At 39.1% G+C, this 14,608-nt stretch overlaps 1 protein-coding gene across 2 annotated transcripts in view; it reads right to left on the reverse strand.

Annotated features, from left to right (window-relative positions):
- Positions 1–14,608, reverse strand: part of SNTB2 (syntrophin beta 2) — a 116,469-nt gene that overhangs the window by 26,174 nt on the left and 75,687 nt on the right. Inside the window, exon 4 of one of the 2 annotated variants that reach the window (XM_047711030.1) lies at positions 10,523–10,665. The exons of the other annotated variant lie outside the window; for it this stretch is intronic. Within the exon in view, the coding sequence (XP_047566986.1) occupies positions 10,523–10,665 (143 nt within the window). The remainder of the gene's footprint in view (positions 1–10,522; positions 10,666–14,608) is intronic. 2 annotated transcript variants of the gene reach the window in all.

Consider the following 14,608-nt stretch of genomic DNA (forward strand, 5'->3'; position numbering starts at 1 on the left):
TAGAAAAGCTCACAGAAGTAAATTTTTGTGGCTTTGGATTAGGGAAAGCCTTCTTAGCTGTGACACAAAAATGCAAGAGGAGACTGATAAATTGGGCTTCATCAAAATTAAAAACTTTTGTGCTTCCAATGACACTGTCAAGAAAGTGAAAAGACAACTCACAGAAATCGTATATTTGATAAGGTATTTGCCCACAGAATATATAAAGAACTCTTACAATTCAATAATAAAAAGGCGACCCAATTAGAGAATCAAGGATTTAAATAGATACTGTTCCAAAGAAGTATACAAATGGCCAATAAGTACATGAAAAGATGCTCAACATCATTAGCTGTTAGGGAAATACAACTTAAAACCATGAGGGTGTAGAGAAAATGGAAAACTCAAACCCTGCTGGTAAGAATTTCAAATGATGTCGTGCCTGTACTGAACAGCCTGGTACTTTCTCAAAAAAGGTTAAATATAGAGCTCCATATGACCCAGGAATTCTGTTCCTAGCTATATATGTCCCCAAACCAACATATGTTCACATAAAAACTTGTATATGAATATTATTACAGTAGCATTATTCATAAGACTCAAAAAGTGTAAATAGGCCAAATGGCCATTAACTGATAAATGTGGTCTATCCATACAATGGAACATTATTCAGCCATAAAAAGAAATGAAGCTATGACACATGCTACAACATGGATCGACCTTGAAGACAACATGCTATGGGAAAGAAACCAGAAATAAAAGGCTATATATGGTTCCATTTATATGAAATGTCCAGGATAGGCAAATCTATAGAGACAGAATTAGATTCCTGGTGAGGGCTGGCAGAGGGGGAAATGAGAAGCGACTGTCAATGGGTAAGAACTTCCTTTTATGATGATGAAACTGTCCTAATATTGATTATGGTGATGGTCACACAACTCTGTGAATGTAATAAAAACTATTAAATACCACACTTTGAATGGGTGAATTGTATGGTATATGAGTTATCTCAGTAAAGCTGCTAAAAAAGTAACAGCGAAGGGGTGCCTAGATGGTCAGTTGAGCTTCGGACTCAACTCTTGATTTTGGTTCAGGTCATGAACTCAGGGTTGTGAGATTGAGCCCTGCACTGGGCTCCACACTCAACCAGGAGTCTGCTTGTCTCTTTCTCCCTCTGCACCCCACCCCTGACTCTCTCTCTTGCTCTTCAAAATTAATAAATAAGGGGTGCCTGGGTGGCTCAGGCAGTTGGGCATCTGGCTTTGGCTCAGGTCCTGATCCTAGGGTCCTGGGATTGAGCCCCACATCAGGCTCCCTGCTCAGTGGGGAGCCTGCTTTTCCTTCTCCCCGTCCCCCTGCTCTCTCTCTGTCAGATAAATAAAATCTTAAGAAAGTAAAATAAAATAAAATAAAATAAATCAATATTTAAAAAAAAAACAGGAGATAGAAATCATCTATTATTAAGCCAGATATATAGAGATTAGCAAAAAATGCAAAACAGGGGTGCCTGGGTGGCTCAGTGGGTTAAGCCTCTGCCTTCGGCTCGGGTCATGATGGGATCGAACCCCACATTGGGCTCTCTGCTCAGTGGGGAACCTGCTTTCCCCTCCCCTCTCTCTGCCTACCTCTCTGCCTACTTGTGACCTCTATCAAATAAGTAAATAAAATCTTTAAAAAAATGCAAAACAATGCCACTCTTCACATTAACTTTGTTTTAGAAAATATTATTTTAATAAAAATAAGTTATTCATATTGAAACATATAGGTTTTTAACTTTTATTTTTAAATTAATTTTTTAAATTTCTCCCTTTTAACTTCTAATTATAGTAAATATCAATCAGTATAACCCATAAAAGCAAAAGCATTTTTGTGTTTTCATTAGTTTTTAGGAGTATATAAAGGTCCTCAGACCAGAAAGTTGGCAGACGACTCGTTTAGTGCTTTTCAACTGGCTATACATCTGAACCATCTGGGTAAGTTTTTATTAATAAGAATAAGATTGCCTAGGGGCGCCTGGGTGGCTCAGTGGGTTAAGCCTCTGCCTTTGGCTCAGGTCATGATCCCAGCGTCCTGGGATCAAGCCCCGCATCAGGCTCTTTGCTCAGCAGGGAGCCTGCTTTCCCTCCTCTCTTTGCCTGCCTCTCTGCCTACTTGTGATCTCTGTCTGTCAAATAAATAAATAAAATCTTTAAAAAAAAAAAGAATAAGATTGCCTAGACCAGTTAAGTCTGAATTCTTAAGGATTTGAGCCAGACCTAAGTAATTTTTTAAAGCTATGCACCAGGTAATTCTAGTGTATATCCAGGGTTTTTAATGTGATTAACTTGACTAAACCAGTAGATGATAGACGGTAGATGGTAGATGAGAAGAAATACCTTTTTCTTGAAAGACACACTGTTGCCTTTTATCTGAACCCATAGTGGCTTTCTGACAACTAAAAGAAATGTAAAGGAGCATCCATTTGCTCTTTGAAGTCCTTTTTCTCGGGACGCCTGGATGGCTCAGTCAGTTAAGCGTCTGCCTGTGGCTTAGGTTATAATCCCAGGGTCCTGGGACGGAGTTCCACATCTGTTTCCTTGCTTAGTAGGGAGCCTGCTTCTCCCTCTGCCTGCAGCTCCCCCTGCTTGTGCTCAATCTCTCTCTCTGACAAATAAATAAAACCTTAAAAAAAAAAAAAAGTCCTTTTGCTTAAATTATCATAATAGGAGTGAAGGATAGAACCAGCAAACTTTTAGAAAAATATTACAGGTATATGGCCTACAATGAAGCTAAGAACAATCCATTTTATTTATTGCTCTTTGAGGTGCTATCCTCATCCAAGTTTTCAAAAGTTCTATAAGAAAAACATTGTGTGACAGTGATTTTTTTTTTTAAGATTTTACTTATTTGAGAGAGAAAGAGTGAGAGTGAATATAAGCTAGGGTGGAGGGTTGGAGGGGAACGGGGGAGAGGCAGAAGGAGAAGCAAACTCCCTTCTGAGCAGGGAGCCCCATATAGGGCTCGATCCAAGGACCCTGGGAACATGACCTGAGCTGAAGGCAGACACTTAATGGACTGAGCCACCCAGGTGCCCAACAGTGTGCTGGTTGTTTTTTTTTTTAAGATTTTATTTATTTATTTGACAGAGAGAGATCACAAGTAGACGGAGAGGCAGGCAGAGAGAGAGAGAGAGGGAAGCAGGCTCCCTGCTGAGCAGAGAGCCCGATTCGGGACTCGATCCCAGGAAATCATGACCTAAGACGAAGGCAGCAGCTTAACCCACTGAGCCACCCAGGCGCCCCACAGTGTGCTGTTTTTTAAACTGCTGCTTTGGGTGTCTGGGTGGCCCAGTCCATTAAGCCTCTGCCTTTGGCTCGGGTCATGATCCCAGGGTCCTGGTATGGAGTCCCACATTGGTGTTCCTGCTTGGCAGGGAGTCTGCTTCTCCCTCTACCCATCCCCCACCTCCCAACTCCTGATCTTTCTCTCTCTAATAAGTAAATGAACTCTTTAAAACCAATAAAATACAACAGCTGCTTCTATACTGGATCTCCTTGGATGGTTTCTTGTGCTGTCTCTTTAAAGGGTGGGGACTCAGCTTCCTAAGGCTCTTGGGTCCTCCCAGAGCTGAGCCCACTGATTTTAAAATTTCAGGCTTTAAGTAGTTCCCCCTACCCCACCATTGTAACAACTCAGGAAATTCAGCCCCTCTCCCTTTCAAAGCGAAATGTCCCAGGGTTTTGCCTTCCCTGTGCAGGCTTCCTGATGTGATGGTCTCTTTCTTGCCCTGTGGCTGTGCTGGTGGCTCCCTTCCTACTGTAGACAGCAGTACAACGAAAGGCATTAAAAAATTAATGTGAATAATGGCAGTGTTTTGCATTTTTGGCTAATCTCTATATATCTAGCTTAATAATATGTAGCTTTCCCAACCATGCCTCTGCCCCTCCTACCCCCTTTCAATGCAACGTCTTCTCTGCCTTTAGCTGTGGTGTTTGTTCCGCCAGGCTTTGGGTCATTTTCTGGATTATTTAAGCTGATGTATTATCCAGCTGTATGTTTCTGTGGGATGAGGTGAGCTTAGGGTCCTCCTACTCTTCCCAGCCTTTCTCCACAAGTTGTTTTTTCAAGTGAAAAATGGTGGTCCATGAAAAATCACAGCTAGTTCAACTAGCAAGTCAACCACACACATGGTTTTCTTTGAAACAACCATCATACTTCAGCACGCAGCCAAAGAAGATGAATACTCAAGGGTTGATTAAATAAAACTAATTTTTTACTGTTCTGACAAAGACATTTCGGGTTAAACTGGCAACCAACATCCCCTTGGCCCCCAACATCCGGGAAGTCCATACAGTTTGGTATGGAATCAACTACCTTGATTCATGCTAAAGCACCAGCCATTTTACCAACCCTCAGTACCAATGTCAACAGGGAAAAAAAGCAAATAGCATCTTAGGATTACTAGGAAAATAGTTTCAAACTCAAAGAACCCCCGAAAAGGGGATCCTCAGAGGTTCAAAAGTATGCTTTGAGAAGTGCCTCACTGAGCAGATGCCTATAGAACCAACATGCCAATTAAACATGAGTTATCTCAGCAAAAGTTAAGTTTCAGAATTATTCCACATATGATCCAAGTAAGACAGAGCATGGGCAAAGTGACAGGGTGGAGCCTACCATTTCAGTTTGATTGCTAATCCCATGTCAGACATTAAAAAATATAAAGTCTGGGAGAATTTTTCCTACAGGTTTTGATTATGAAATATTTGGCAGAGGAAATCTAATTCAAACCAGCTGCTAGACTCTGGCTGGGCCGCAGTTGGTTAAAACATGCTGCCAAAAGGACCCCTTTCATGGGGAGGCCAGATGAGGTCATGCAAAGGCGTTTTAGCTGCTTTTGCCCCCTAAATCCTATAAGCACACCATCACTCAATTTTCCATATTGTAAAGTAGCCACACTGTCTTTGGATCTTCTTCTCTAGTCAAAGAAAGTTTATAGGAAAAAGACTACAAAATGCACATCCTACAAAATCCACAGCACCTTTAAAACCAATGTGTTTTTCTACCTGTATCATGTATCTGGGCTTAATCTTAAGAAATATGTAAAATAAAAAATTTTTTAAAAATCTTCATTTATCATATTTTACTCAAATTCCTCACTGGTGTGAAAATACCCACTATGAAGTGTATACACACACATATCTTGGTTTCTAAGAATCTGTAAATGTGCAAGCCAATAAATATTAATTTATATTACTCTAACAACATTCTTTGATTTTCGAACTACAATTAGCTCTCATTTTATTAGGGACTACCTACTTTTGTGGGTAATCAACGTTCTTGATTTCTTTTCCTTCTCTATGTGTTTATACTATCTTCTTTTTTTTCTTTGCCTCATCTATTCATAAGAACATGTTCCAAAGTATTAGGAGTAGAATTAATGAAAGTGAATATTCAGCCCTTTTTCATTACTCATAAATCTCAAACCTTCTCTTTCTCCCACACCAAAAAGACATAAAGACACCACTTTCTGGCCTTGCTGCTCTCTGTGGGATACCTCTTGGTCTGGTTCCATCCTTTGGTTTCTCTCTGTGGCCAAACTCTACCCGCTATGGGAGGCAAAGGATGATTAAGGCCCACTTAGTTCTATCTTGCAGTGAGTTCAACCAATTCCACCTCGCTGACAAAACCACATGGAAAAAATAAACCTCTCATCTGCTTGTCATCTTTGTTCCTAATCTACTGGTACTTCCTGAACAAGGAGTAAAGAATCCTTGTTGCAAAGTGAATTAAAGTTATTTACCTTTTTAAAGATTTTATTTATTGATATGAGACAGAGAACAAGCAGAAGAGGCAGAGGGAGAAGGAGAAGCAGGCTTTCCGCTGAGTAGAGAGCCCAATGAGGGGCTCGATCCCAGGACCCCAGGATCATGTCCCAAGCTGAAGGCAGATGCTTATCTGAATGAGCCACCCAGGCACCCCTGAATTAAACTTATTAAGAAACAACATGTTCAGAGGCACCTGGGTGGCTCAGTTGGTTAAGCAACTGCCTTTGGCTCAGGTCAGGATCCCAGGGTCCTGGGATCAAGCCCCCCAACATTGGGATCCCCGCTCAGTGGGGAGCCTGCTTCTCCTTTTCCCTCTGCCCCTTCCCCTGCTTATGCTCTTGATCTCTGTCAAATAAATAAATAAAATCTTTAAAAAAAAACACACATGTTCAGAGAGCTATAGGCTCCACCCATTTAATTTATGGCCAAGTTCAATTTGCAGGTCTAGGTTGGTCCAAATAATACATTTGAATTCCTTACATTTAACATGAAACATTCACTATTTATAAAAACTATTGGATAGAGCTAAGTTCCTCTTTTAACAAAGGCCAAATCAACCCAATTACACTTTTTACACAGAATTCCTTTTTGATGGATTGTCAATTAATAATAATTATAATTAAAGCAGCTAACACTTACTTATGCACATACAACGTGTTAGGTACCATTGTAGCATTTTATAAATATTAACTCATCCAATACTCATACCCACCCTATACCATTAGGATTCACTGAACAAACTGAAATTCTACAGCAAAGAAAGGTTAAGAAACATGCTGCTGATTACCGACTCTAAGTGGCAAAATAGGGACTCAAATGCAGTTTATTAAGGGTTGGTCTTAATTTATTCCATTACATCTTTGGGGTTTTGGGGGAGATGGGTTGTTTTAATTATAACAGCTTTATTTTTTTTTAAAGATTTTTTTTTTTTAATTTAACAGAGAGAGAGATCACAAGTAGGCAGAGAGGCATACAGAGAAAGGAGGAATCAGGCTCCCTGCTGAGCAGAGAGCCCGATGCAGGGTTCGATCCCAGGACCCTGAGATCACCACCCGAGTTGAAGGCAGAGGCTTAACCGACTGAGCCACCCAGGTGCCCCTATAACAGCTTTATTGAGATAAAATTAATGGATATTAATATACACAGAATTTTGCAACCATCACATTTAATTTTAGCACACTCTTTTTTTTTTTTAAAGATCTTATTTATTTATTTGACAGAGATCACAAGTAGGCAGAGAGGCAGGCGGGGGAGGGGGGAAGCAGGCTCTCCACTGAGCAGAGAGCCCAATTCGGGGCTCGATCCCAGGCCCCTGGGATCATGACCTGAGCCGAAGGCAGAGGCTTTAACCCTCTGAGCCACCCAGGCGCCTCTTAGCACACTCTTATTACCCCAAAAAGAAGTCCTATACCCGATTAGATATCACTGTCTATTTTTCCCAACACTCCCCCCCCCAACCCAATCCTTGGAAATGAACAACCTACTTTCTATTTCTATAGATTTACCTACTCTGGACATTTTATATAAACTAAATCATACTATATATGGTCTTTTATGTCTGGCTATTTTCACTTAGTATGTTTTCTTTCTTTCCTTCCTTCCTTCCTTTCTTTTTTTCTCTCTCTATTTTTTTTAAGAGTTTCTTTATTTATTTGACAGAGAGAGACACAGTGAGAGAGGGAACACAAGCAGGAGAAATGGGAGAGGGAGAAGGAGGTTTCCCATTGAGCAAGGAGCCCTATGTGGTGCTTGATCCCAGGACCCTGACCCTGACCTGAGCCAAAGGCAGATGCTTAATGACTGAGCTACCCAGGCGCCCTGCTTAGTATGTTTTCAAGTTTCATCCATGCTGCAGAATGTATAAGAACATATTCTTTTTTTATTGCTGAATAATATTTCATTGTATGGATATACATTTATTTCTCAATTGATGAACAGTTGGGGTTGTTTCCATTGTTTGGTTATTATGAATAATGCTATTGGGAACATTCATATATAAGTTTTTTCTTTTCTTTTCTTTTTAAAGTAAGCTCCATGCCCAGTGTGGAGCCCAACACTGGGCTTGAGCCCAATGGGCTTGAGTTCATGATCCTGAGATCAAGACCTGAGCTGAGATCGAGTCAGATGCTTAACCAATGAGCCACCCAGGTGCCCCTCATGTAGAAGTTTTTGTGTGGACATAAGTTTTCATGTCTTTGGGGTATACAACCTAGGAGTGGAATTGCTAGGTTGTATGGTGACTCTATATTTAGCCTTTTGAGGAAATGCCAGACTATTTTCCACATCAACTGCACTATTTTACATTCCCATCAGCAGTGTAGGAGGGTTCCATTTTCTCCACATCCTAGTTTACACTTGTTATTATCTGCCTTTTTAATTATAGCCATCCTTGTGGTTGGGAAATGGTATCTCACTGTAGTTCCAATTTGCATTTCCTTCATGGCTAATTATGTTGAGCATCTTTTCATTGTGCTTATTGGCCATTTGCATATCTTCTTTAGACAAATGTTTTTTTAGATCTTTTTCTCATTTTTGAATTGGGTAGTTTACCTTTTTTATTATTGAGCTGTAAGAGTTCTTTATATTTTCTAGATACAAGTTCCAAATTAGATAAATGATCTGCAAATATTTTCTCCCATTCTGTGGGTTGTCTTTTCACTTTTTTGATGGTGACATCTGAAGCATAAAAGTTTTTAATTTTAATGAAGTCCAATTTATTTTTTTCTCTTGTTGTTGTGCTTTTGTGTACTATCCAAGAAGCTCTGCCTAAGCTAAGGTCACAAAGATATACTCCTGTATTTTCTCCTAAGAGTTTTAAAGTTTTAGTCATAAGTCTTATTTATATCTTTTCCCTATTTGCAAAATAATGTACACTGATAGTAGACACATAACCATGCCATCTCCTTCTTTAGTACCAAAGGGCTTTGGTAGTCTAGGCCCCATCTAGTCAATGGCCTGAAATTATTTGTTTATAGGACTGTAACTTTCTAGTATTGAACTAAGGCTCATCTATGGGATGTCACAGATTTCTGCTCCATCTCTCTAGTGACACACAATTAAGGAAATGTCTAAGGATAAAGCTACTCCTTGCATTCTATGACCGTAACTAGAGTATAGGCTTCTTCCATAAAATTAAAACTTACGAGATTTTTTTTTAAGTATTTATTTATTTATTTGACAGATGGAGATCACAAGTTGGCAGAGAGGCAGGCAGAGAGAGAGGAGGAAGCAGGCTCCCCGCTGAGCAGAGAGCCTGATGCGGGGCTTGATCCCAGGACTCTGGGATCATGACCCAAGCCGAAGGCAGAGGCCCTAACCCACTGAGCCACCCAGGCACCCTGAAACTTAAGAGATCTTTTAGTCATATTCATAAACTCTAAATCTTTGGGAGATACAAATTTAATTGTTGGAATCATAACTACTGAGATATGTCCACACGTTTTCACAGGATTCCTGTCATGCTCCTAATGTAACTATGAGAAACTATAATTTAAGTAATAGAATTGAATTTGATTAAGATTTATGGAAGTGCTGAGATGACTCAGTCATAGTTCTTAACCTCAAAGAAGTTATAATTTAGTGAGAATTTAAAAAAAAAAAAAAATCCAGAGGGGAAAAAACCAAAACCAACCCAGAGAACTGATGGTTAAATTCAGTCTTTCTGTAGAATCCTTATGTCTTCAAGGAATTAATGAGGGTGCACCTCCCTAATTCTTAAGTTCAACAAATCCTTTATCTGTATTCTGTGATCTAGGTGCTCCAGCTCTAAATTACAGAGAAATTCCTAAAAGTTATGTGAAAATTATATTTCTATAAAAAGAATGACATATGTAAGACAACTTGGAAAGTTGAAGGAAATCCTATACACCGTGAAAGTCTTCCTGTAATTTAGAGAATACTCCTCCTCAAATGACTCTTGGTCTACTCTAAGCAGGAATCCTCATCACCACTTCTACCCCCACCACACCATTCCTCGGGGAACATACCAGATGGCCTCGTCATGTAGCTTTTTTTTTTTTTAAATACCAAATACTTTTCTGTGGAGTTCCTTTTTAATGTATAGTTTTTGAGTTACTTCAAAGCTGGATTTTTTTTTAAGCCCAAATAAAGTTAAATGTGAATATGTTTTCTAGTTTCAGAATAGTTTCTAGTTACCTTGTAAGACACCTCAGCCCCCAAATCTACATATCTCTATTCATTTCCCTTCCAACTTTCCACATCTGGCATGCTAGAAATTTCCTGTTGCTTTAGGTCAAATCAATGTCTATTTGCTGGCATCAAAATTATGTGCTCTTATGCTAGAAAGAGAACTGAAGAATATTTTGGCTGATTTGTGTGGTTTATCCACAGTACTATATTCTGGTTTAAGTGAATTCATCACATAGTCAAAAGGTTACCCCAATTTCAGTGGTTTTCTAGTCACAGTCAATAAAGTAAAGGAAAAAAAAAACCCTACTATTTATCTTCATGACTAAGCAAGACTTGAAGCAAATAGTTCTAGGAAGCTGTTTCAACAACTTAAAAAATGCTAATGACAGAAAACATTTACTGAGCCGGGAACTGCAAAATAATCAATAAGGTTATGAAAGAAAAGTTTTTGTCTCAACCATCTATGTCTACTACTTAAATGCTATTTCAGGTACCCAATATAATAGAATTCACTTTAAAATTTTTTGGTAGATTTAGAGTAGGACAGCTATTTTATTTTATTTTATTTTATTTTTTGTCTTTAAACTTACCTTGTGGCAACAAGAGGGTAGCTATGACATGGTGATGCCCAGGCATCCCTTGTCCACGGCATACAGTCATAAAGCAGCAAATCCTTCTCAGTCACAGCCATGAGGACAGGTCTCCATTGTTGTCTTCCACCATCTAGTTTTGCCTGTTACAATGGTAAAATCCAGAAAGCAGAGCTAACTATAATGTTATGTAGCTGTAAAAGTCCCTTCAGTGATGGTCTAACATGGTGGTTCTCCATTTGTTCCCTGAACCTAAGAGGCTTGAAGAATAGGCAACATCCCATCAGGTTCCTTTCCACTGGCTAGGATTCTCCACTGTGAGGTGGATTGTTTCAGCTGGAAAAGCTCTCCCAGAGTGAGTTAGAGACATTATCTAGTAATAGGGCTCTGTTTTTACAGAGTTCCCCATTATACTTTAGGAAGTTTATGTTTTGTTTCAAATGTACTATTGCATTTACCCGAATAAAGCTCAGTTACCTCTGTGAGGATTTAAAAACTTAGGGAAATAACCACTATTTATCCATATTGTCAAGAATCCAAAGCCATAAAGCAAAAGACTATGCTGAACAAAATCCTTGGTATATCAAAACATTTCTCCCCATGAAACAACTAACAGGGAATGCTTAACAATAGTGTTATTTTTACACAAATCCTAAAACAAAAACAAAAAAACACAGATGCTTCAGCTATCACTGATGGCTTCAAGGAGAAATAAAAATGAATCTACTTGTCTCTTACAGAGTTGTCTTTAAAGCTCTTCTTATTTTCTCTTCCTTAATGACATCTGAAGGTCATTTGGACATGTCAGAGCACCTTAAGAATGTATCTATAAGATGAAAAGTGGACTGAGTGATTTGGTTCTGTGTTATAACATCTACTACCAGAACTTTCCCCTTGTAGTTAGAGCCACAAACTGATTCCAGGAGTTGGAAATGAATTCTAGCCAGTCAAGTTACCTATGTTCTTTCATGTGCTGGAAGCACAAAATATATGACCTTACTCTGAGATTCCAACAAGGTTCTATAGAAATAATTTTACTTATCAGTGAACCCAAGTTTTTCTAAGATTCTATATTTAGTCTCTGGGTAACTCTATAATACCTGGAGGGTATCAGTTCCAAAAAGGTTCTCTTGGATTCTTATATTTTTGGGTCACAGATAACCCAAAGGGATTTCTAAATCTTTGTCTCTGAGATTATTATGAATAATATTTCAAAAGGGAAGACACGGCAGTCTTCCCTTATCCATGGTTTTGCTTTTCATGGTTTCAGTAACCAACCGTCAACCATGGTCCTGAAAAGATGATCCTCCTTCTGACATATGGACAGAAGGTCAGTCATGGCCTAATGCTCTATCACAGTGACTATGCCATTCAACTCACTTCATCTCACATCACCATAAAAATCACTAATATAAAGTACAATAAAATATTTTAAGAGAAAAAGAGACCACATTCATATAACTTTTATTATAGTATACTGCTCTAATTGGTATATTTTATTATTAGCTCTTGTTAATCTCTTACTGTGCCTAATTTAATACATTAAATTTTATCATATGTACATATGAATAGGAAAAAACATAGTATATATAAACTATTGAATTTCTAAATATTCTAAACCGAGTATCATAGATATTCGGTACTATCTATGGTCTCAGGCATCAACTGGGGGTCTCGAAACATATCCTCCATGCATAAGGGGGACTACTATAATGTAAAACCTATCTTCCCAGGAGGTTAAAATGGCAACCTGACTTTTTTTTCCCCCTTAAAGATAGGTAAAGAGAGAGGAGGGGGAGGGGAGAGATAGAGGCAATGGGAGAGAGAGAATCCTAAGCAACCTCCATGCCAAGCACAGAGCCCAATGCAGGGCTCAACCTCACAACCCTGAGATCATGACCTGAGCCAAAATCGAGAGTCACTGAGGCACTTAGGCATTGCAGCAATCTGACTTTTTAAAATGAATTTTTTCCTTAAGTTGTAAGAGAGATTTTGAAGGTTGCATCTGGAAAACCTAAGTTAAATGTATTTCTTCCCAGAGAAGATATTTCAGGCAATAAAGGAAAATTGCTAATACCAATAGAAGCAATATCTAATTTCAAGATAGGGAACTTTTTGTTTAACTAACAATTTTTTTTAAAGATTTTATTTATTTATTACAGAGAGATAGAGAGCACAAGTAAACAGAGCAGCAGGCAGAGGGAGAGAGAGAAGCAGGCTCTCTCGATCCCAGGACCCTAGAATCATGACCTGAGCTGAAGGCAGCCGCTTTACCAGCTGAGCCACACAGGTGCCCCTCAACCAAAAAAAGTTTTTTAAAGATTTTATTTATTTATTTGACAGAGAGATCAAAAGTAGGCAGAGAGGCAGGCAGATGGACAGGGAGAAGCAGGCTCCTTGCTGTGCGGAGAGGCCCATGCGGGTCTCGATTCCAGGACCCTGAGATCATAACCTGAGCCAGAGGCAGAGGCTTAACCCACTGAGCCACCCAGGCACCCCTCAACCAACAATTTTTAGAAAGTGTTTATTCTTTGGTCCTTTTGAGTCTATAGAGTCTTGGAGACTTAAGTCTTTTTTTTTTTTTTTTAAGATTTTATTTATTTATTTGACAGACAGAGATCACAAGTAGGCAGAGAGGGAGGCAGAGAGAGAGAGAGAAGCAGGCTCCCCGCTGAGCAGAGAGCCTGACGCAGGGCTTGATCCCAGGACCCTGGGATCATGACCTGAGCTGAAGGCAGAGGCTTAACCCACTGAGCCACCCAGGCTCCCCTTAAGTCTTAAGAGAATTTCTTTTCCCTCTTCTACTTACCATTGCAGAAAAGTGAAACATCAATTTAAGTCATTCTGTTTGTCTATTTGCCTTTAGTTATAAGGATACTGTTTGCTTTCAGTAGAGTCAAAATGCTTCCTGCTATATATATAGCATGTATTTTTGGTTGTGGTATCAGTACAAGCAGCCTTGGGGCTCCACTATTAAGGTTTTGGCCAGAGAAAAAAGAGATACTAATGTTAGGGTTCTGGTTTGCTTGTGTTTCAACACTCACACATGCATAATACCTGGCCAAACAACAGCCTTCGCCAAATTTTATTTTTTGATAGAGTTGAATAACACTAAAGATGAAAAACTGCTAATGGTTACTATTCATTCCCTAAATCCTAATCTGATAAATCAATCTTTTGACAGATGATATACTTCTGTTATTCTGTTATTGTGATTAAAAACAGAGAGCAAAAACTAAATGAGCCATTCCACTAATGCTCACTTAGTGTACTTACACGTTTTGAGAAATATCAGGAACAAATTAGGAACTGTGGAAACAAAGCTTTCTTTGGCTGTCTTGGCTTTTCTAATCAATACTCAACTGCTTACAAATACTGGTTTTATAGGTAATATATGTCCCCCCACCCCATTTGGTGGACTTAAAGAAAATTCTCTTTTAAGAATATAACCAATAGGGGCGCCTGGGTGGCTCAGTGGGTTAAACCGCTGCCTTCGGCTCAGGTCATGATCCCAGGTCCTGGGTTCGAGCCCCACATTGGGCTTTCTGCTCAGCGGGAAGCCTGCTTCCTCCTCTCTCTCTCTGCCTGCCTCTCTGCCTACTTGTGATTTCTCTCTGTGAAATAAATGAATAAAATCTTTAAAAAAAAAAAAAAGAATATAACCAATAAAATGGGGCGCCTGGGTGGCTCAGTGGGTTAAGCCGCTGCCTTCAGCTCAGGTCATGATCTCAGGGTCCTGGGATCGAGTCCCGCATCGGGCTTTCTGTTCAGCGGGGAGCCTGCTTCCTCCTCTCTCTCTCTGCCTACTTGTGATTTCTCTCTGTCAAATAAATAAATAAAATCTTTAAAAAAAAAAAAAAGAATATAACCAATAAAAAGTAAACTATCAGTCACAAAAAAATCAGTATCAATGAAGAGACAGAAGTCCCTGTGCAGAGAAGAGATTATCTATTGTTTACCGATTATCTGTAGTATAGGTTTCTGCTGTTTTAAACAAACTCAGTTTTTAAACAATGTGAAATAACAAAAGATAAATTAAGGAGAGATCATTTAAATAAAAAACCTTCTTAAATTTATCTCCACAAA

This window comes from Lutra lutra, chromosome 17 (assembly GCF_902655055.1).
Source record: "Lutra lutra chromosome 17, mLutLut1.2, whole genome shotgun sequence".
NCBI lineage: Eukaryota > Metazoa > Chordata > Mammalia > Carnivora > Mustelidae > Lutra > Lutra lutra.